The 24,447-nt window shown below is 34.5% G+C and overlaps 1 protein-coding gene across 1 annotated transcript; it reads left to right on the forward strand.

Annotated features, from left to right (window-relative positions):
• Positions 1 to 562: 562 nt before the first annotated feature.
• LOC110030671 lies at positions 563 to 21,107 on the forward strand. Its single transcript, XM_020733509.1, has 3 exons — positions 563 to 744; positions 20,660 to 20,792; positions 20,872 to 21,107. The coding sequence occupies exons 1-3, from the start codon at positions 584 to 586 to the stop codon at positions 20,926 to 20,928; spliced, it is 351 nt and encodes a 116-aa protein (XP_020589168.1). The 5' UTR covers positions 563 to 583; the 3' UTR covers positions 20,929 to 21,107.
• The last annotated feature ends 3,340 nt before the right edge of the window (positions 21,108 to 24,447 follow it).

The raw sequence follows: 24,447 nt of genomic DNA on the forward strand, positions 1-24,447 counted from the left end.
TAATTTTATTTTCTTTTTCATAAAAAATAAACTAAATTATTGAAAATGTAAATTACATTTTCTTAAGAATAATAATTAAAATAATTGAAAGCACATAACTTTTTTGCCTTATTTAAAAATGCTATAAAGTGAAATTACAAAATGAATTTATTCTTAATTTTAAATTTAATTCAATATAATCTCCAATTGTCTATTTATATGAATTATATGATTCTATATAAAATATTACCCTAATAATATAAAATTTCATAATTATTTTAATATAAATTAATTAATAAAAAATATTTTCATATCAAACCAATAAATTAAGTTTATCAACATGTAAACTTAAAATTTTGTATTTTAAGGAAAAAAAAAGTTAATTAATAATATAAAGTTTTTAAAAATAGGATGATTAAAAATGCAAATTAATCTTGTGTTTTCTTCAAAATGCAAATTTAATTCGCTTTTTAGGGAAAAAAAGTACATTATTTTTACTATAAATTAAAAATAAAAAGTTAAAGTAAATGAAAATGCAAATTAAATTTAATTAAAAGGCATGCCATTCTGCTATTTTGGCCGACCGTGCTCTCTTGCTCCAGTCATGGCGGTCGCTTTCCGTTGGGTGCTTCAGCTGCACAAGGATGTTCCGAGAGCCGCTCAGTTTTATTCCGAGGGTTTGGGTTTCACCATCGACGTTTGCACTCTCAGATGGGCGGAGCTCAAATCCGGTTCTCTCAAACTTGCTCTCATGCATGCCAATAGGTAAGCAGCGTTTTTCATTCCCGGAAAACTTCTGGAATTTATTTTTTGGGAAGATAATGAACCTGTTGCTTTCAATTTTCAGCTCTTTGTCGACTTACCGCATTTGACGCTGGTTAGGGTTTTCTTTTTACTTGATTCCTTGCATGGATGGTTTTGAAGACAGTGAGGACAGTGAAGCAAGCAGAGAAACAGCTATTGGCTATTGATTCATCATTAATTCATTTGCAGAACTGTATACATCATATATCATATATATAGATAGGAGAGTGTTTTCGATAGAGATAATCTAGGCGGGTAGAGTATCCCCCGAGGTGAGACGAGCATAACTGAAAAGGTACACAAGGAATGTGAGGTATGCAGCGGGTTGTTATTACTCCCCCGCTAGCGGATGGTCGCTAGAGCGGGCCATTAACTTGATTCTAAGTTGTGGAAACCTGTTCTTTTGTAGAGCTTTCATGAGAATATCCGCAGGTTTGTCTGCCGAACTGATGTAGTTGAGCTGAATTTGATGGGAGTCAATGTTTTGTCTTATGAAATGATAATCTATTTAAATGTGTTTGGTCGTCGCATTGGAATTCTGAATTGTTAGCGATGGACATAGCATATATATTATCACAATAGAGTGGTGTAGGGTGAGTGATACTCCAAATTCGGTGTGGAGTGTTCTCAGCCATAGGCCAGTCATGGTCGCTCCCAAAACTCGGTATTCCGTCTCTGTGGAGGACTGAGCAATCGAGCTTTGCTTCTTGAGCTCCGCCAGGAAGAAGCAAATACCCATGGCAGACTTCCCAATGGGCATCTGTATGTGACATCTGTATGTGTCTTGAGTTGGAGATCTCTGGATTGTAACAACCAACCAAATTTTTAATCCCTTTAAGATATTTGTGGAGACGAGCAAGGAGTTAAAAATGATGACCCGTCGAAGCATGCATGAGCTGTAATACCTGATTGAAAATAAAGGAAATGCCAGTCCATGTAATAGTTAGGTGTTGAAGTGACCTGGTTAACTGCTGGTAGAGACTTTTGTTGTGGAATTCTCTGCTGCTTGTTGTGATTGGTGTAGATTTGGTAGGTGGTGGAGTGTTCACTTTAGTGCAATCCTACATTCCAGCATTTTCTCGAATTTGTGAGATGTACCGGGTCTGAGAGAAAAACCAAGAGTTGGGTGATTGCTGAGCTTGATTACCCAAGAAACATGATATTGGTCGAGCTGGATTGTGGTGTTTAGCTTGGTAACCAAGTGAGACATCTCTTCAGGTTCATTACCTGTTATTAACATGTCATCTACATATATAAGAGGAAAGATTGTAGTGTCTTCGTGGGGATATAGAAGCAGAGAAGGATCCGTTTCGCTAATGTTAAAATCATGATCCAAGAAAAAAATATATAGTGTAAAAAAGAATGTCTTGGTGCTTGCTTGAGACTATAGAGAGCTTTTCGAAGAAGACACATTCTTTGGAAACTGCGGATTCGTGAATCCTAGAGGTTGACACATAATATTATCGATGAGGTTTCCATGCAAGAAGGCGTTAGATACATCAAACTAAATTATTTGTCATTTGTTTTGGAGAGCCATAGTCAGGAGAATTCTCATTGTAGGAATTTTCCCCACCAGATTGAATGTCTCACTGTAATTGATACTGAACTCATGTTTGTAGCTTGGGCAACTGATCTTTCCTTGTGTCGAACTATAGTTTCATCGGAATGAAATTTAGTTGTGTATGTCCATCTCGATCCAAGAATGGATGCATCAGGTGGAGGTGGAACAAGTGTCCATATTCCTTGTTTTTTAAGAGCTCAAAATTCCTCCACCATGGTATTTCTCCAATGGATAGTTTAGCTGCTTAAACATAGCTTGTGGGATCCAGTAAGTTTTTGAAATTGGCAAGGTGTGTGGAGGCTCAGGTGGAGGGGGTGAGAGAGTGGGCTGTAGGCCTTGGATTGATGGGTAAGTGTTGAAGGTCATAAGAGGAATTGCATAGTTATAAGTTGTTAAAGTGGGCACCTATGTATTGGGTGTAAGCAATAATGGAGAGGTGTGGGGATTAGGAGGTTGGGTGAGCGGAGGTGGTGCTGTGACAGTGGCATTACAAGGAAAGTGTTTTCTTCAAAATTCACTTGTCAGGAGACACCGATTTTCCTAGTGGACGGATTTTAGCATCTGTAGCCTTTATGTGATGATGAATATCCAATGAAGATGCATTGTGTGGATTGAGGAGCCAGCTTGTGAGGGGTGTATGGTCCAGACCAAGAATAACAAACATACCTAAATACTTTGACATGTGTATACGATGATGATCTCCAATATAATTGTTGGTATGGTTAAAGTTGTTTGTGGTCTTAGTAGGGATTTTATTTATTAAGCATGTGGCTGTTAGGAGTACATCCGCCCATAGGGTATAAAGCAACTTGACTTCATGGAGTAGGGCTCAGGTTGTTTCAATTAGATGGCGATGCTTCTTTTCAATCACTTCGTTTTATTTTTGGGTATGAGGGCAAGATTATTGATGAATAATGCCAATGTTTCTTAAAATGTTGTTTAAGTTGGTGCTAGTATATTCTCCACCACTATCTGCCCTCAAAATATTTAATTTGGTTTTAAAATGTGTTTTAAACACTTATATAAGTGTTCTAATTTTAAGTGGTGCTTCAGATTTAGTAATCATGGAGTATACCCAACAATAGTGAAATGCATCATTAACAATGGAAATGTAATATTTATAACCATAGTTAGTGGTATTTGGGAAAGTACCCATACATAAGAATGAAGAAGTTTAAAATTCTTATATCTATACTTTATACTACGGCCAAATGTTTGCCTATGAAATTTAGTAACAGAACACATAGTACATATCGGTAGTTTGAAAGAGATGTTGAGACGCTGAGCGTTGGAGGTGGCTGATTTTAGGATTAAAGCAGAGAGAGCTAGAATGGAGTTGAACTCTTTGGAGCTAGGTCCTTGGAGGAAAACTTGGTGGGTTTGTGGATCAATAATTGAAAAACCAAAGGATTTAAAGGAGACAATGACCTTGTTATACTTGATCAATTAATGAGTAGATATAAGATTATGGGATAAGGAAGGAGTGTGCCGATTATGAGGTAAGTGGAGCTTACGGCAAGGTGTTGGGAGGAGACCGTCACCCACTTGCTGCACCTGAACAATTTGTCCATTTTCCATTACAATTTGTTCATTGCCACAGAGGTTTAAGTTCCTGCAAGTGCTTGAAGTCTGATGTCAGGTGGGCGGTATCCTCGAAATCCAGAGCTCATACTTTTAGTCGAGACATGAGAGCTTGGGTGAGATTGGTTGGTACACAGTCCATGTTTGTCCTATGCCAACCAACCACATCTGAGTGGCCTATTTTGTTGTATATTTAATAAATAGTATTGGTTTTAGGGTCGACCTTTCAGCTCTCATTCCTTTTTGAGCAGTTGATGTGTTGTTGCATCATTTGCCTCTGTAATAAGAGGTGTTGCATCCTTTGGAAGCAGCGGGAGCTAATTGCGACTCATTCACCACATTGTGCTTGGCGTTTTTGTTGGAAATATTAATCTCATCACCACATAACAACGATTATAAGTCGTCCAAGCTAATCAATTGCAGTTGAGTGGGTATGGCAGACTTGAATGACTGGTAGACTGGCCGTCAACCATTAAGCATGTAGAAAATCACATCTTTCTGATCGACATGAGAGCCGACAACTGTGATTTTGTCCACAAGAGCATTGATTTCGGAGAGAGATTGAATAATTGTGTTGTTCCATTGTTATATGATGTAGCTTGTTTTTCAATTGGATTCCTCTCAATCTATCAGTAGGTTGGAGTCTCCTTTTGATGGTTTTCCAAATCTTGACCAAAGTTTAGAGACGCTGTAAATACGGCAAGACAGTGGAGGAGATAGTAGTGTATAGGACAACCGATAGATTTTGATCTATGTAGATCCAAGTTGAAAACACTGAGGATTGATAACCATTGAATCACTGTTTTCAGTAGCATATTGCCGAGGACATGGTAGAGGGCCATCCAAAAAACCGAGAAAACCATTTGAGGTGACGATTTTAAGAATTTGAGCTCTCCAAATAGATAGTTGTTGGTTGTTAATTGATTTTGAGCCAATTATTTTTTGTGTGAGATCAGAAATTGTAGAGGAGGGGGAACATTGATATTGGGGAGGGTAGAAGAAAGCAAATCGGAAGTTGCTGAATCTTCTATATGATGTAGTGAGGAGGGAAATGCAGTGTGGAAGAAAAATATAGAAAATGCAATAAATAAGAACCTTACTTGAAGATCCCTCTCCCAGGTATCGAGCCTTCCTCTAATACCATGAAGATAGTGAAGCAAGCAGAGAAACAACTATTGGCTATGGATTCATCATTAATTTGTTAGCAACAACTGTATACATCATATATCATTTATATAGATAGGAGAGTGCAGTCTAGAAAGAGAATCTTGTTGGTTAGAATATTCCCTGAGGTGAGACAAGCATAACTGAAAAGGTACAGGGGAATGTGTGGTATGCAACAGGTTTTTATTAGGTTTAGCGCCTGATAAAATAGTAAAATAGAGTTTCTTCATTGTGAAGGCTGGTTATATGCTCTTAGAAACTAGTTTGAAGATTAAGGGCCCGTTTGGGGCAGCTTATTTGGGTGCGGCGGCGTTTTGAAAACGTTGCCGTACCGTTTGGAAAAGGCGTTGGACGCGCGTTATCGTGCCGCATCGAATTATCTCATTTTATTTCGTAATAGGGAAACGACACAGGGGCTTTAGTGCGTTCGGTGTTTGCTATTGGCGTTTAGGGAAATAATTCCTCCTGTGCCCTTGGGTGATCTCTCACGCGCTCTCCCTTGTCCTCTCCCTCATCGATCTCGTCCCTCGCGAACATCGGTTCGATTGTTCCTCTGGTGAGATCTATGTGCTGCTATGCTTTATGGTTCGTTTTATGGCTTGATCCGTGACGAATGTTCGTCTTTCTCACTTTTTTTCAATATTCGGTTGATGCTGTAAAATAGGGTTCTCTTGACGAGGACTTTGCTGGGTTATTTTGGAATGCATTGGATTATTTTAAAATGCATTGGATTATTTAAAATGCATTATACATTGAAGTGATCTGTGTTGTTGTGCACATTCAATTTTTTTTTTTGCTGGCGATCTGTGTCCTGCAATGGTGTCCTGAAAGAACAATGGTGTTCTGCAACACAGATCAGTTAGATACACCTTTGTAGAAAACGAAAATCATTTAGGTGAATTATTCATGCAAAGGTGTTTCTTTGATGGAGGACCTTCATCTGAAAACACATTTGAGTGATTGGCAGAATGCTAAACTTCTTAAACTATTTCTTTTCAAACATCTCATCCTTTAAAGTGATGCTAAATTTCTTTTCAAACTTCTCAAACTGTTTCTTTGAAGGAAGAGCTGTTCAATATTGTTGGGAATCAGAATTGTTATTTCTAATTCAAATGTTCAAATAGTTGTTTCTCGGGTGACTGGCAGAATGCTGAGTTTGTTGGGTTTTGTACTTCTTGCGGAATTCTGGAAGGTTTCAATTTTGCAGAGCACTGAATTCGGCTTGCTGGGTTTTTTGGGTTTTAATTTACAAATGGATGTTTCAAAATATTTGGAAGAGTATTCAATGCAAAATTTATCTCTGTTATAACAGGGTGAATATTAATGTGTGCTTAGTTATGGCATTTACAATGGAATTTTCTCCTAACCTAGAGTTCAACATAGCTCTGAATTATTGTAGAAAATTTCAAATTGTTGTTTTTTAAATTCTTGGGGAATATGTTTTTTGCTTTCCTCGGCTTGCTAGGATTGTTGGGACTTATACTTTTTCAAATGCCTGATTTTGAAGAAGAGGGAGAGTATTGAGAGCACAATTTATCTCTATCATAGCAGGAAGAGAACCAAGCATCGGGGCCTATCACATCCACTATTTTCATCAATCATTTTCAATTTTTCGATTAGATGAAGTTCTGTTTCAGTTTCAATTTTTTGATTAGAGAACCAAGCATTGTCCCCTGCATGAATGATGGATTGGGTACCTGCAATGTTTATTCATTTGAAAGAATGACATGTTTTTTCATTTTTGATTTGCAATTTCATCTTTTGAAAGAATGACATGTTTAGTTGAGATGATGTTTTTCGAAAAATTATCTTTATTTTTGGTTTATGTATTGAGCCTGGTTAGTTGAGAGGATGTTTTTTTGTGGAATTAGCTGCAGTCTAATGTTGCCATGAAATGAGGGAAGTATTATATTGCTATGCAGTATGTATACAGTTATGTGATCTTACAGATTTGCTTAATAAAAAAATTATGAATTTCGTTCTGTGGATGTAGGTCATTGACTGAACCACATAATTTTATGTGTACTTGTATTTTTTTGTTTTGATTTGTAAATTGCAACATTGTTTTTGGAGTTCTGTTTATTTCAGTACTCAAACAGTTATGTTGCCACCAGCTTAACCAAACAGGGGCAGAATGGTCATTTATCCTGCAACAACTGTCAGTAAGCTGTTCTGAATAAGCTGCCCCAAACAACAAGTCAGATTATTCTAATAATCTACAGATTATCTGATTATAAATAATCAACAGCTGTCCCAAACAAACCCTAAAGCCCACTTTATACAATAAAATTTTTCTTAATCCTGGTGGCATTGTTCAGCATGTTAAAGGAGACTTATTCACCTTTCAAAAATCTGAGTATACCAATGCTTAATAAATTATTAAAAGTGACCCTAAGTCTCACAAAATAAGGCTGAGGAGTAGCTTAATAAAAATAAATTAGGACCATGATTATACAAATACTGAAAAATTATCTGCTTTAGAAATTAAGAACTCCTGAAAATGAATTCATTGTGATTATCTTCTCTTTATTTCTACCTTTTTTTCTCTTTCTGTCTTTTCTCAATTTCCTTGAACTCCTCCAAAAAAATATATTTTTTTTTTTTTTGAAGATTGTCTTATATTACTGTGCCAATTAACTTTCATGCATCAACTTAGATAACCATCAACCAAATGCAAAACTACCTAATTCATGTAAAAATCATCCAACTTATTTTAAATTATTCATGCAACAATCATGATACCTATATCACCATGTGATTCGTGCATATATTGTGTCATTCCTTAATAAAATACCTAATCCATGTTCAGGCTTTCACGCTTGAAGCTTGAAAATTATCGCATCATATAATTCATGTATCATATTGAGTCATCATCTTGTATATTTAAAAAAAAAATAGAAAATGGTGATTATGTGGTATCAATAACTTTGAATTTGAAACTAGGAGCTCTAGAGAAGAAATAATGGATTTATATTAAATTAGAATAATTAAGCTCTAGCATGCTTCCCAAGCTTTTTAATTTGAAGGAATGGAGACTGACAAGATTTGCAACCATTGTTGATCATTATTGGTGTGAGTGATAGCCAAAGAAAGTAAAACTAAATTGCAATGTGTGAAAGATGGCGTCTTGGCGAGGATCTAAGATTGTAACTTAGGGAGAGCAAGATGACAACCTAGCAAAAAGACTGAGTTGCTAAGACATAGTAGGATGGACTCAATGAAGCTAATGCATGGCAGGTTATGGTAGTTTGAGTAGTTGAATGGCTCAAGCCCGTAATTTAAGGTTTTCCAACTATGTGTGTATGTAAATGTACGTACATACATATGCATGCATGCATAATATTTTGTTGATGAATTTTTTGACATTTTTGATCTGGCATAAATATCACAAGATTTGTGAAGAAAAATTAATGAAAAAAAAAGAAAGGAAAAACATCCGCAACAAATTTATGAAGGGACTTTGCAATAGATTGTTATCGGTTACAAGTCCTTTCATAACATGATATTTGTCCAAAATAAATTTATCACAACTTTTTTGCAAATACATGACGACCTTTTTTGGTTGCCAATTGTCACTACAAACTGGTGTGTAGTGTCCGACAGAGTCAGAAACGGACATGTATTTGACATGTGTTCGAGATGCTGGTCACATATCCAACTAAAAAAAAAAAAAAATTATGACATGCTTGTTTGACTTACATGCCCTTAAAAATTAAATTTAAATTTTATAACTAATAATAAAATCTATAATAAAATATTAAAATTTGATGATTTATGCTGAACCAAATAACTTATGTTTATTTTTTGCAAACAATTTTTTTTTAAATTATTGATGATCATATTTTTTAAGTTTTTGTAAAATTTTGAATATTTAGTGTTTTTATTTTTATTAATATATTTAATAAATATTTATCTACTATCTTGATTTATGACTAACATGATAGTATTTTATATTTTTCATTTTTTAAATATAATTTACTTTTCTTTCTTGTAATGTTAAGATCTTTTTATTTATTAATTATACAATTAACATATATTATATATGGTGTCGTCTCTGCTAGGGTTTCGCCTGATGGCGAAACCCTGTAACTCCTTTGGCTTCGTCGTGCTCGACTACGAACGATTCACTTATTCGTCCTATTTCGATTGTTTCGTCTTCCGCCCGCTGGTTTCATGCTCACTCATCGTTTTCTTCCTCAGGCTATTCTTTCGTTCTTGCCGCAGTTGTTCCCGCTTGGAAATTCTCTCGCAGTACCTCGCGCAAGCTTTCCTTACACTGTGGTGCCTTCCTATGCTGCCGTGGTCTCTATTCGATTCCTGCGCTCTGAATCGAGCAGCATAGGAGTTAGACCCACAGTTCGACTCTGAGCTCTATGGCTACTGTTCCTTCTCAACCTCCGACTACTTCAATTTTAAACCTTGGGAAGGGTTCTTTTGTTGATTTGGTTGGCTCTATGAAATCTGATCAGGTGTTCCCTCAGGTTTACCACGAATCATTCGAAAGCCAGGAGTACTGCAACCTTATCAAGAAGACCGGTAGGAAGAGTGGTAAACTGACTTTTTTTCTTCTCTGATACTGAAGTTTCCAACCTGGTTAACAAGTTCAAATTCACCCTCATTGGGAAGTTCCAATCGGGATATCCAAAAATGGAAATTGTTCGAAAGACTTTTGAAGATTTCAAACTATTGGGACTTTGGATAGTTGGCCTCTTTGATGAAAGACATGTGATGATACAATTTTCTAAAGTGGAAGACTATGCAAAAATATTTTCCAAAAAGTTTATGACATTAGAGGAAAAATGTATGAAACTGCTTAAGTGGTCTTCTGAATTTGACCCTAGTGATGAACCACCTATAGTTACAATCTGATTTAAACTACCTGGCTTAAAGTTGCACTACTTCAACCACGAAGTCCTTTACTCTATTGGAGTTGCACTAGGGAGACGTATGAAATTGGATACACCCACCTTCAATCTAACCAGTCAATCTCACCTTCAATCTAACCAGGCCTTCGGTTGCAAGAATTCTTGTTGAAAGGGATATCACCCTCCCTGATGTGGACGAAATATTGCTTGGTACAACCCACAATGGGTATTGACAGCCAATTATTGCTGAATAAAAACCATATTACTACAATCACTGTAAGCTGTTTGGACACACCCCAGTCAAATGCTTCAGGCTTCACCCACATTTGAGATCGGCAGGTCACAAACCTCATTTTCTATTCAAAACGTGGAGGAAAATATAGCAGACATTGTTAATCTTTCAGAAATGTTGAATGAGAATTTAACTCATAAGGCTACTCCTCACCAACCAGACCAGCAGCTTCCGCCTACTGTTGTTGAGGCAGGTAGATTACAGGTTCTACGAGTGGTGTTGTAGCAGATGCTAGCCGAAGTGGCTTGGATCCACCTACTGCGAGAGAAGAGGGTACTCATGTTATGGGGGAGTGTCAGGATCAATGTGTGCTGCAGGCTGAGTCAGATCAGCAGTTTACCTCTATCTTTTTAGATTCACCTATTGTTCACACGAGACATCTTCTGGTAGATGATTGACAGGTTGACAAATCTAGGAAGAAGAAGAAAGGAATATCAGATCTCAGTAACTCTCAGGATGGCTGTATCATTGTTTCGGGTGGAAGCCCACATCCCAATATATTGCTGGACTCCTTCCCTAGATCTAGGGGAAGGGGAAGTGGCAGATCCACCGACTACACCCACAATGATTAGTAGTTGTTTCTTTTTTGTTTTATTTTTAGGGAGTACGTTTGTAATCCCTATGAGTGGGTTTTTCGTACTCACTCACTAAAACCTTTGTATCAAATCCGAAGACCATCAAAGGCTAAGTGAACCCTACTTCAACACAATTAAAAGCCGTGGTCTGTTGGTTGGCGGGGTTCACTGTAAATCCCCTCAGGTCACGAGTTCGATACCGAGTGACGTTGGGTTCTCGAATATTTAGGCACATGACACGGGCTCTCATCATCTGGCCTAGCGTATGGGAAATCGGTATTTGGGCCTCTGCCAAATACCGACTCCCTTTTAAATAATATATGTATGTATGTATGTATGTATGTATGTATGTATGTATTATAATTTAGTGTGTAGTGCGTGTTCGTGTAGTATTGTACCCAATTCCCTGTGTACATATTTGTGAATCCTAACCAATTTCAAGTTGAATGCAATTTAGTAGTTAATGTTGGAAAAAGATGAAAAAAGTTTTTATGTATGTATGTATTATAATTTAGTGTGTAGTGCGTGTTCGTGTAGTATTGTACCCAATTCCCTGTGTACATATTTGTGAATCCTAACCAATTTCAAGTTGAATGCAATTTAGTAGTTAATGTTGGAAAAAGATGAAAAAAGTTTTTATGTATGTATGTATTATAATTTAGTGTGTAGTGCGTGTAGTATTGTACCCAATTCCCTGTGTACATATTTGTAAATCCTAACCAATTTCAAGTTGAATGCAATTTAGTAGTTAATGTTGGAAAAAAGATGAAAAATTTTAAATAGAAAACTATGGGAAAATATATGTTACCATCAACATAAAGGCTGTTGAAAAACGTATGATGTTTCCAACTAATTTTTTTTTCAAACACTTTCTAATGATCGATATTATTAGAAATTTATTAGAATGCAAAGAATATCTGAAGTCCCTTCATTGCATCTGATTCTATTAATGTCCAATAATAGCTCTCTAGTTAGATCACCACATGTCTGAAGGACATCACTAACTCTTCATGCCTTTGACCATTTTGTGGTTGAGTATGAGATCCGTCATTTCCTTAAACATAGAGACAATTCTCAGCTCAAGATTTTAGGTTTGTCTAGCTTTGATATTTTTGATTGATATTTGCATCGTGTAGATGGAGGAGAACAGAATGCTACAAAAGAAAGAATGAAGTTATAAAGTACTTATAAGAGAGAGATCACACAGCACTTAGCAAGGATGATGATCCCCACTTAGTTTGAATTTAGGACGCACAATGAAATCAAGGAGAGTAAACACACCACAGAAGCACTTAGCATTGAAGAAGCCCTAACATAACAAGAAAATATTATCATTTATCATTTTTCGATTGAACCATAAACCTAATATTTGTGTGATAGAATAAGAGGGGAATGTCTTAACTTTTAGAACATGAAATGACATAACAAACCTTACTATGATTATGACTTTGTCATTGCTTTACAAGACATAAATCAACATAAGCTTAACAAATACGAAAACCTAAGCTAGCAATTTCTTTTTTTGGCCTTTGTTCTATGTTAGTTCGTTTGGCTACAAAAGACCCTTATCCTGAATAATTTTGGTGGAGGCTCTTTTGGAAATCTGAGAAGATCCAGTTTTTCCTCCCTCTCGATCATGTGGGTTGCCCACTAGATTCCAACAACAACAAGCCTTTTTCCCACTAAGTGGGGTTGGCTTACATGGATAAATTTTTCTCCATTGAGTCCTATTGATTGTCATATCTTCATTTCATTTTTAATAATTAAGGTCATTTTTTATGCAATATGTCCAAGTTATTCAAGGTCTTCCTCTGCCTTCTTAACATAAGTCGAATCTAAAACACCTGTTCTCCTAACCGGATCATCTGATGGTCGACGTTTATTGTGACCAAACCATCTAAGCCAACTCTCTCTAATCTGTCCACCATTGGAGCTACACCAATCCTATCACGAATCACGAATATATTCATTTCAAATTTGTCTCTAAGTATAAAGCCACTCATCCACCTAAGCATTCTCATCTCGACAACACTTAACTTTGTGGAATTAACCAAATTAGCAACTTGTGCCCTGTTGTTTTTAATCTATGCATGTTGACCTTGGATCTATGGACCTTTTATAAATTTTATGGTACCTTCTTGAACTTTTGAGAGATAGACAGAAACTTGAGCATAGATTCAACAATGATCACAAGCTAAGAAATAGAGATAATATCATTATCATCGTCTGAAAGTGGTTCTTGATAATATTGATTTTTAAAAAAAATTATTTGACTAGTTGTTAAGGTTTGAAAAGTTGAGTCTGAAGTAGTCAATGGAATACAAGTGGATGGAATGGAAATGCATGGAGGGATATGTTGATGAAGATCATTGTGAGAACTTGCTTTTATTTTATCAAATGTTCACGTAATCTATTGAAAATTTTTCTTAATAAATGTTTGGAATATTTATGTGCTATTTTGAGTTGGACGAAGGTTGAGTTTTTGAATATTGGAATGTAGAGAATGATGAAGGGTGGGTTTAGCGTCATGGCAGCGATCACATAAAGGAAATAGATAACGATAATTATTAAAGTATCCTCTTGAAGAATAGCAAAAAGAGGTTGAGTATTTCATGAAGAAGAAACAGAATATGAACTATCAACCGGTTATTTCCAAAAAAAAAAGAGAATTTAAAATATTGAAAGACTAGATGACATGTGCTAGAATATGAGAGGAAAATTTATGCAATAAGTTAACCTAGTAAAACAATGCAAAATTCATTGAAATTTCAATTGAACTTTTGACGTAGTATGAACACATCCAAATGTCCTAAAAATTTGAAATTTTGTGATAAGACAATTGATGAAACAACAACCAAAAGGCTCAAAAAATAAAAAAGGGTAGGGTTGAAGAAATTTCAGCCCGGAGGAAATTCAAATCCAAGATCAAAATTTATTTTGATATTAAAATGATTGAGAGGTGCATAACAAAACCAAAATAAATGAAGGAAAATAATAGTGGCATGATGAGGGAGGATTGTGGAAATGGAAAGAGAACCTTGATAAAATGCGCTTAGCTTCGATTTCTAGCTGGTTTTAAAAATGAAAAATCAGTAATGTAGTTGTTTTTCCTTCTTAAGTGAAGGCACAAATCTCATAGCAAATCAATGTATAACCCTCAAAATTAAAAATAAAGCACTTAATTAAATTAAAGACAAATCATAAATATGCCATAAACCTTCAACAAATAGTTAAATGGAAAATTTAAAGTCTAAACCCTAAAAGAAAATAAAATTAAAAACATTAATAAAAAAGATAATAAAATAGTTTAAAAGAAATTTGAAAAACAAAATTTAGAAAATGAAAATAAAACAGGCTAAAGAGGAAATAAAAATTGCTTAAAGAAAATATAAAAGAACTTAAACTAAGTGAAAATAGAATAATTAAAATAAAAATAGAAAATGAGTTAAAAAATAAAATAAAAAAAATTCAATTCATTATGTCTAAAAATTGAACCTTCCTTGTATATTTATAACTTAAAAGTGTGTTGTTCTGAATTATTTGTTGATTTGAGACATATTTGCTTTAGGTGCCTCGAGATATATGCTCTCACGGTATACACCTCAAATGAAATAAGGGTAAATGTTGCTAGGATAGAAATTCTTAAGCCTCAATGCGGTTATTTGGCATCTCATGGTGAATATATCGAGTATGGTTCAATAACCTTGGGCTCTACATTATTTATGTAAACCCCCTTAAGTTGCATGAAGCTAAGCTCTTAAACATCGAGGCGCTTTTTGGTGCAACGATTGAAATTTTATTAGAAACTCCAAAGTTAACCGTGCTCGTGCGGGAGCACTCCTGAGATGAGTGACTTTTGTGGGAAGTTATACCAATGGGTCAAAACAGTGAGACCATTAGGCTAAAGCGGATAATTTCTCAATGGATGAAAGTTCAGGTTGTTACAAATGGTGTGAGAGCCTTAAACCAATTTGAATATTGGAGTGTTTGCTTGATGGATGACTTAGGGTTAAGGAAACTGACAAGGATGTCAGTTACTTAAATTGGGAGATTGTGAAACCTTCTCAGTAGAATGAAGCTGAGCTTTTAAATATTGAGGTTCATTTTGGTTTAATGTTTAGAATTTCATAAAAACTATAAAGTTAAGGGTGCTCCTATGGGAACACTCTTGGCTTGTGTGACCTCTTTGGAAGTTATGACAATGAGATAAAACCATGAGGCTATTGGGCTTAATTGGACAATATCTCGATGATGAGAGTTCGGGCTGTTACGACTTCGTTCATCTTGCCTCATGATGTCGTTTGGTTAGGGCTTAATTTATTCATTTACTATAGAGTGAATGGACAAGGACTCCTGACACTACACTAAACAAATAGTGACGACCTCAAAAGTACATTTGCATTCACTATGCATGAATAAAGTCTAATGTTACACAACAATGATTGTTTGAAATTTATCAATGGTCTTATGGTGAAGATGAGGGAGATTGGCCAAAATTTATATATTTCCATATGCTATGAAAAGAAAATATGACCGGGTAATTTTATAAACGACATCAAGTTCCCATAAAATAGCTTGTTTCTACTTTCCCATTTTATACCAGTTGATGTATTTAAATTTGTGCTGCATCCATGAAAACTAGATTTGAGGTTTACTATCTTATGAAAAATCAAACAAATTCTAGAAGGTTTAATGAATGTGTTTGCCCTTTATGCTTGTTATAATTGTAATTACACTCTTGCAATTAACATTTTTTTTTGGTGAAACTGCTGTGCTGAAATTACTTATTTGTTGAAGTGCATGCACTATGCTGTGCATAATATGAGAACATTTTTTAATTTAATTGGAATATTAAATGTCTAAATCTGATGAGAAGGGCCAAAGGGAAACCTATTCTACTTATTGATAATACAGTTTTAAATCATATAAGTATACGGCCTTTATAAGTAGTTATTTAAGGCTTTTTTGAAAGAAATCAATTATCTTCATTTGATAACTCAGAAATAATGAACAATTTCGCAGATTTCATCTTGTCCTAATCATAACTACTAAGGTTAGTTTTATGATTCGTTTATCTTGTTTTGTGCTTACTAAACTATACTTATGATAATTTTGTTTAGTGATATTATAACCGAATTATGAAATGAGTTTATTAGAGACCATTCCTAAGGATTGCCGTACTGCACTACAAAATAGTAGCACACAATTTCATGCAATATATTGACTGAGTAGAAAATATCAATCAGATAGGTGATTATATCATCTCGTGCTCTCAATTGTGACGTTTTACTCGTAGTCTTATGAATATTGGAGAATGATGGTAATTTTTTATTTATTTTTATCTCATTTGAGAAATAGGATATGAAACCTCACATTTATTTGTTCTTCAATAGGTGGTAAATTAACTTTTGAGTCTTAAGCTGTTTAGAATTTGTGACAATGTCGTCCTCATCTATATGATTGAATAGAGGGGCCAACTTAGCTAGCGAATCCATGATAAAACATTTTTGAATAGGGGGGTCAATTTAGGTTAACAGGCCGGGTTTCAGGTTGACTTGAACCAAATATGTATTTCCCAAACTTTACTATTTACTAACCAAATCATAAAAAATATTCCGAACCCTACCAATCTTCAAACTGGCTGACCTAAATCTAGCCCTTATAACACATCTAATATAAGGCATAACAATAATTTGGCTCAACTTCAGGTCATGTTAATGCTTGTTTTGGGTTGGCTGGTCAAGCTGAACTTGACTAAAAAATTATACTAGTCAGGATTCAAGCCCGAACTCAACACGGAAGTTAATCGGATCAATTGGAACCTTGTTTTTTTTTAGCTGTGTTTGAGACGTGTTGTTGTATTAGGTTAATTTTTGACATTCCTATGTTTAGGTTGATGAAATAATGACATCCTCTGCAAACATAGCGCAGCATGGGGAGGGTTTGAAGGCTCTAATTCCATAGATCCATTAAGATTTATTTTAAATTTTGTGCGCATATATAAACTGAAGGGGGTGGACAACAACCTTCACAGATGGTGAAAGATTTTGGTTATATGTTTGCTTCCTTTGAACCTGAGTTTTGAAACAATTATAATTTTTTGCCAAATAACTTTTTAAATATTGAAGTGCAATGATATGCTTTTAGATATAACTAGTTGCCTGTAACCACAAGGGGGAACCCAATCTAAATCTCTCCATCTAGAGGCAAAGTACCACCTATCTCAACTAGAAATGTAGCCACAAAAATTTAGTGCTCTTTTTTGTTTTTGGATTCACATCTAATATATAGCCCTTAGCCATTTTTCATTAATGTTTTTTCTAAATTTAGTTTCTATCAAAATATCAACCAAAGAGTTAATTTCGCATGTTATCTGATGTACTCATTTTTATCCGGCAATCTAGTTGTACTACATATTCATCCTGCTATATGTAGTAGTTGCTCAAGTTTTCTTCAGACATTTCTATTCTTGTTACCTTGTAAAATTTTGAAGGCTTTAATATTGTAGGTTTTTTAATCGGCGGCGGGTAAGGGCTTGAATTCATGGCCTCAAGGCTTTGTTAATAAAAATATTTTGTGACGCCTTCAATGTTTATGTAGTATGTTATCTAGATAGCATATAATCTCTTGCTTACCCAAAATATCCAATATAAGTGCATTGTTTCCTGACAAAATCATAAAATTTTTGCTAATATTTTCATTTTGATCGTGTTAAAATTTTAAACATTCAATGAAAAATGTTTTTGCTTACAACTCCAAGAGTTTGTCATTTTAAATTAAAAGTGGAGAAGAGCAAGAAACATAAAAAAATTAGAACTTTGAGTCTAGAAAAGAAATTAGTTTATGTGATTCTACTGAACTAACTTTAAAACTAGCAGAAATTGTCCGGTGAGCAAATAGACAATTTAGCTATATTCATGACTTTAGGAAAATTTTAAACGAAGCACTTCACTTTAAGATTACCTGTTCGGTTGATTTAGCGGTGATTTGGTTTATTGAACTACTAGGGAAATGCAAAAGAAGTATGGGAGCTTTTAAAAGTTTGGTGTTTGGTTGAATGAAAAATAAATGTAATGTAAAATTTTGATATATTTAAAATGCACTCTTTAATTGATTTTGTTAAATTCAAGACTCTACTATCTTCGTCAATTTTTAAATACACCACACAAATTGCTATGGTTTTTGCTCAGCACCACGGCCAACCACTTCCATTGTCACCTTTCATCACCAGCGATTGTTGTCCACTAAGACTGACCACTAAGACTGAAGGCTTGTGCGGAGCTGAACCTTCCAAACCAAGGATAAATTGTTCTTCTTCTTGAAATTTTCTAGCTAATTTAATGGCGGACAATTCCACATGAAATGCTTTTAGTGCACATTTGTGAATTCAAGAATTGATATGAGTTAAGAGTTGTTTACTAGCTCCTTTATTATATTGTTCAGATATTGTAGTAAAAGTAAAATGTATGTGGATTGAACATTTAGTAATGAATGTTAGAAAATATACACATTGGATTCATAGCATAAAATATGTGGCGAATGGTTATGAAGGAAAGATAGTAAAGCTAACATAACTTTCATAAAAATCATCCAAAAGGGTTTATTACATAGAATATGTTAAAAGAATCCTCATACAACTCAGCAAGCCCCAAATACTTGGGATAAAGCTAATGATGGCACTCTTATTGTGATAATCGTCTCCTTATGCTCATGTATAGTGCATACTGTTTGGGAGTTTATGTCAAATCACGTGAGTTATCTTTGGCATCCTGCTCTTGTTTAAATTATCTGTGGTCTTCATTGTCAGTTCTATTGCTTATAAAATGATAAATTATTATCTCACAAGTCTTATTTTACTTTAAATAAATGATCCAGCTTAAATGCTTTTTAAAATTTCATCTTCTGAATGTGTGAGTGAGCCAGACAATAGAGGAAATATGAAGTATGTTATTTTTCTGAAATTCAGAGAAAAGACTATCTAACTTGGATGCTTCTAATTAGTCAGAGTTGCAAACAAGTTGCAAACACATGAACACATCAAAATAACCAAAGACATAACATAAAACTTTGTATTTATTCAGTCTAATGACCAACATCCATGCCTTAGACGCCTGTTTTGCTATCTTCCTTTTAACTCTGTTGCTCAGAGAATATTCTACTATAATTTACTCAACTCATGACTCAAGAAGCAACTAGGGGTGTAAACGAGACCTTGATTCATGCTTAACTTGAGCTCGGCTCATCTGGCAAAATGTAGACTCGAGTTCGAGCTCAAGCTTTGCTCGCAATAATGACACCAGGCTCCGGCTTGCGAGCTCGAGCCAAAAATCAGATTATCACCGGAGAAGACATCGATAGTTAAAGGAGTGTCACGACAGTTCGTCGGAGAAGGCATTGATGTGATCATCAATTGGCTAGTCATGCCGGCTCACGAGCCTACGAGCCAATCCTAGACAAAAGCTCGTACTCAAGCTCATTTAATAAATGAACTTGAATTTGAGCTCAAGCACGTGGCTCGATAAGCTCAACTTGTGAGCTCATTAATGAGTCAAGCTAGAGCCAACTCGCGAGCTGACTCGGCTCAATTACACCCTAGATTCAACTATCTTTTTGTCACCCATTCAGTATCTGTTCAAAATTCATTCCGTTACTTCTTGTCACAGAAAGGAATTCTTGTCTGTTTTCTGATGTTACGCTTCGACGCTACGAAGATGCAACATTACTTGATCATTCTTGTCAGACGTGCGGTTTGCATGTGTCAAGATTATCTTAAGATTGAATGCTACATGTCAAGTTCTTTGAGATGTCCTCTAACAGCTACATGACCAACTGTCATTTTCCTAGCCGCAGGCATTTCTTGTCAATTCATTGCTATGAAAGGGAGTCTCTCCATTGCTCAAATATTTTCCTCCGGCATTGCAAGGCTGTTTTTCATGTTTTGTTCATCTCCTTTTTTCCCTTTCTCAAACTTCTTATTTTTCCCATCTTCTTTGTGAAGGTTGTTCTGATATTTCATTGTTGCATGATTTTTTTCATTCCTCCCTTGTATAAAAGCATTGTAATTGTATCCAAAAGACATAGTGGAGCCTCTTCCCTTCCCTATCGTGGTCGTAGATAGTGAGACCAAATCTGCAAGGGGCCTTTTGGGATCACTTTTGTTTCTTATTTCTTTTTTTTATTTTTATTTTGTCTTGTTTAAGTTTTGATTTGAAACAAGTCATTTGATATATTTGATCAAGGTATAATTATTTTTAAAAACACTCGAAACATCTAATGGCTTATTTGACATCAGTTTTGTTTTTTTTTTGTTTTTGAAAATATATTTGGTAGCCATAATTTTTATATGTTATTTTTATTCTTAAGACAAATCAACTTGCTTTCAAAAAATACTTAATAAATATTTTTAGTATTTTTAAAAATAACTTCATAACATATTTTAATTTAAATCAAAATATAAAAAAAATAAAATAAAAAACAAAAAGCAAAGTTGATTTCAAACACCTCTTAAAAGTTATTTTGAGTGTTATCGAAAATACGAAAATTTGTTTTTAGAAAAAAAAAAGTATATAATAACACACCAATCAAACATGTTTAAAAAAAAATCCAAATAAACCCTAGAAATTTGAAGTTTAATATGTTATTTACTGGCGCGTTTCTATTTTCATCTCCCCAAAACTTGAAGTATCAGGTTTGAGAGGCTCTTATGTTAAAGTCCTGAATACTGCATAATAAATGTCTTCTCCTGTTAGTCGAATACTTCTCATATTTACACACATCTTGCGCATTTTGCTCTGTAATTTAAGTTTTAATTTATTCTGAAATATCTCTGGTACCACAGTGATGTTTCCATGCAGAAAGGTTATTCTTCAATACTATCTTTTACAGTGTCTGATATACAGAGCACTGTTACGAAGCTAATGACATTTGGAGCAGAGCTGGATGGTCCAATCAAATATGAAATCCATGGGAAGGTATATTGTTTTGAATTAGAATGCTTAGATAAATTAGATATTTCTGCAATATTCTGATGCCATGGCTATAATTTCATAGGTTGCAGCAGTGCGTTGCATTGATGGGCATATGTTGGGCCTTTATGAGCCTGCTTGATGGAGTTATCATAAATTCATTTGCACAGTGCAGTTTTTTTTAAGAAAAATTTACATACCACACAAATCACATGCATTTACATATCCAACACTTTAGTTTGATATTTTATATTTATAACACCTTGGCATTAAAACCTTATGCATGAGAATTTGTATTTCACTTTTAAAAAGTTAATGATAGTAGCATTTTTAATATTATGTTATAGATTAAAGTGTTATGTATGCAAATATGAACGTCTAGCTGTTAGATATGTAAATATATAAGAATTGTGTGGTTTGTATGCAAATGCACCCTTTTTTTGGATGATGCGAACTGCTGTACTGAGTTGAAATGAACAAATGAGTAACACGAATTCAATCTTCTTCCTTTTACCAGGAGATTTTTTGTTTTTTTTCTGTAATTTTTGTTTCATAGTCAGATTTATAGTTTAGATTCAAATTCTACTCAAAATAATTAGTTCAACATGAACATATTTTTTTTTTTTTTTTGTCGATTGTTAGGTTGAGTCATTCATGGACATCTCTGATAGATTTATAGTTTTGTAGCTCCACCAAAAATAGTATTTTCCCTTCATGGAAAATGTTTTTCTATCAATATATGCTAAGAAAGATGCAAGCATTCTGATTGCTATCAACCTTAGTCTGCACAATCAAAGCTAAAAAATGTCAACTAATTATTGGTTGCTTTAGCTTAATACTCTCATCAAGCCATCTATAGGATGAATAAGTGACCAATGAAGACAACCTTTTCATGGGCTATCTTTTTACATGTGCCACCACTTGGAAAGTTCATTTCCAAATGGCCTAGCCACATGGTGCATCCCCAAGGGTCACTTTATTGAACTTTAAGAGATGACCACATTTTGAAAAGTAGCTTTAGGTATGTCAATGTATCAACTAATAACTTGTGTCATTGCCTAACCATTGCTCTTAGTATATTCCCTGAATATGTCATTTATTTTGGTGGTTGCCACTTTAAGTCAGCTATGTCAACATGTCACTCATCATAATCTTAGTGGATAACATAGTTGAACTTCCAAGTATGTTTGAAACAAAATCTTGTGCTAAAATTTTCATAACTACACAACAACTTTCTAATAGAGGACTAAGTGACTTTATACTTATCCATACCCAAATATTACTCGATTAGAAAACACTTTGTCTTAATATGGTCTGACTAAATGGTCTAACTTGACTATGTATAATTTAGTGATCAAAGTAAAAGCCTAGATCAACAATTTAGGTTGTATCTAATAAGCCTGGGCTCCCTCACTGATTTCTAAGTGGCTCTCATCACTATGCTAAATTGAACTCCTTTGACATTTTACATGTCCAAGTCATCAAAAGACAATTTTGATAATCTTTAATTGATCGTTTTTTTCTTGTTCCAAGTTAGATGCTTGGTTTCTTTAACAATTTAAGTGGGAATGAAACATGATATTTGTGATGAGTTAATCAATGACAGATCTGCATGATGCTCGGAGTTTTGGTCGGATGTTTTTCTAAGTAGACTGCATGGTTTGTAGTTTTTTAAGTTGTCAACAACATAATAGCTTGTACAATTAAGACATGATACATCTTTTTGCCTAATATTAAGAAATAACTATTTGACTTAATTTTCAAAAAATCATTTAATTACTGTTTAAAAAGGCTGGTTCGATCCTTAAGGCAATTATCTAAAGTAGAGACCATATTTATCTCTCAAGTTTCATATATTAAGAAATATTAATTATATCTTTTTTGTGAATGTTTTCATATTTAAATACTCTAGAGTTGAGCAAATAAAATCACTTCACTTTCCCCAATTCGAAGAAACATATGTCATGTAACATTTAGAAAAGATTTGAACAAATTAGAACATGGAAATGACAAATATGTTACATAAAAAAATTTCAAGACAAGCAAGATCTCTATATCATAAAAAATGATACACTATCATTAAATTTTCATTATCAGACATGAATCACAAGGTTTAACACGATTCATGAGATAGTTTCTTAGCAAGACATTATCAAAATTTAATTAAAAATCATATAAAACTCTGATTTTAGCAAACTTACAGACTGCTCGACTGCACTAACCCAATGATACTAAAATTGGTCAAATTTAAGTCAAATCAAGCCAATAAATCACTTTTGGAAGCTTTAAGTGCAAAATTGAATAAACAAACGAATTCCAAATCTAATAAGCTTATGTTCAAATAGAGCTTCAAGGCATGAATAATCCAACAAGCTCATGATCGCTCACTTCTAACATCACTAAAATACTCAAATATTCACCGAATATTGTCTAATCAAGGGAATCTCTCTAAGTCATCCTGTGGAGTGGTATGAATTCATTTCATATTTCTAAAGTGACCTCCCAAATTTTATAAATAGAGCTTTATCCCTTTCTTGAGAGGGGATCGAGACCTTGAGGCGGGAGAAGATCAAAGATTGAAGGAGCTAAATTCTAGCATCTCTTCTGCACTGAAGATCCGAGGAATACCTCCCGCTTTTGCACCCGTCAACCGTTGTCAACCATCACCTGCGAGCCATCAACGATCACCGTCGACCACCCTCTGCTCATTGTAGCGAAACTTCATGTGGAGTCAAGATTTGTGCTGCGGAGCGCCAAAATACAACTCGAAGCTGCAAACGACACCCTAGAGTCATGAAGCATCATACAGAGCAGTGCCTTATTCCGAACATCATGCCAACCTCCAAATTGGCGTTCCGAAGCTCCAACAACAACTCCCTGCTGTGAGCGCTCCATATCGTCGGGCAACAAGCTTTTGTGTGCATGACCGTTATAACTTGAGAAATCGTGTAACCCTATCTCATCCGTATGATATGAATTTGTACGTGTAATCACAAACTCATACTTGAACATTTCAACCGGGCTGAGTCTGAAGGTTTTTTCCTTCTCGGGATTTTTATGTAAGACTTCTAGTGTTTCTATCTGTCACTCTTATTGTCTGAGTGTGTGTTAGGTTCTCATGCAACACTAAGATGATACTTCATTACTCTATCACAACGAATTCTAGCACATATAAAAAATTAAATGCTAATTGAATGCAAAATTGGCACATCTTTGACCATTAGCATTAAAAGCCGACCAATGAGTTTCCTCCATCTTTTTTGGCTGACGATGCTTTGTAAGTTGATTATTATGATCTAGAAATAAAAAAACAAAATAAAAAGGGAAGATGCAAAGGCACAAATTATGCTTTATGAATTTATTATTGTAACGGTCCTATATGTATATAAATATAAGAAAGTAAATGAATATATGGAATAAAACTAAGCACTGTAGGTGAAGGGTGCGGTAGCCATTATTATCATGAGTCCAGGTGTCGAGCGAATTTTAGATTTCATTTAATAAAGCTGTGTTGGTATTGTATATTATGCTTTAAATAAGTAAAATATACTTGTTACATTTTCAGATGAAAAATATAATCTACTCTATCAAATAGTTGATATAGTCATAAAATTGTGAATAAGGAGGCCATATATATATATATATATATAGTGCTAAAATT

The sequence above is a fragment of the Phalaenopsis equestris genome, unplaced genomic scaffold, assembly GCF_001263595.1.
Source record: "Phalaenopsis equestris unplaced genomic scaffold, ASM126359v1 Scaffold000750, whole genome shotgun sequence".
In the NCBI taxonomy this organism is placed as follows: domain Eukaryota; kingdom Viridiplantae; phylum Streptophyta; class Magnoliopsida; order Asparagales; family Orchidaceae; genus Phalaenopsis; species Phalaenopsis equestris.

What these genes read in the sequence shown, in the direction of transcription:
- LOC110030671 (XM_020733509.1), top strand. Translation starts at nt 584, where the DNA reads ATGGCGGTCGCTTTCCGTTGGGTGCTTCAGCTGCACAAGGATGTTCCG. An exon ending in GCTCTCATGCATGCCAATAG is followed by an intron (nt 745 to 20,659) that starts GTAAGCAGCGTT and finishes CTGGTACCACAG; the next exon opens with TGATGTTTCCATGCAGAAAG. An exon ending in AATATGAAATCCATGGGAAG is followed by an intron (nt 20,793 to 20,871) that starts GTATATTGTTTT and finishes ATAATTTCATAG; the next exon opens with GTTGCAGCAGTGCGTTGCAT.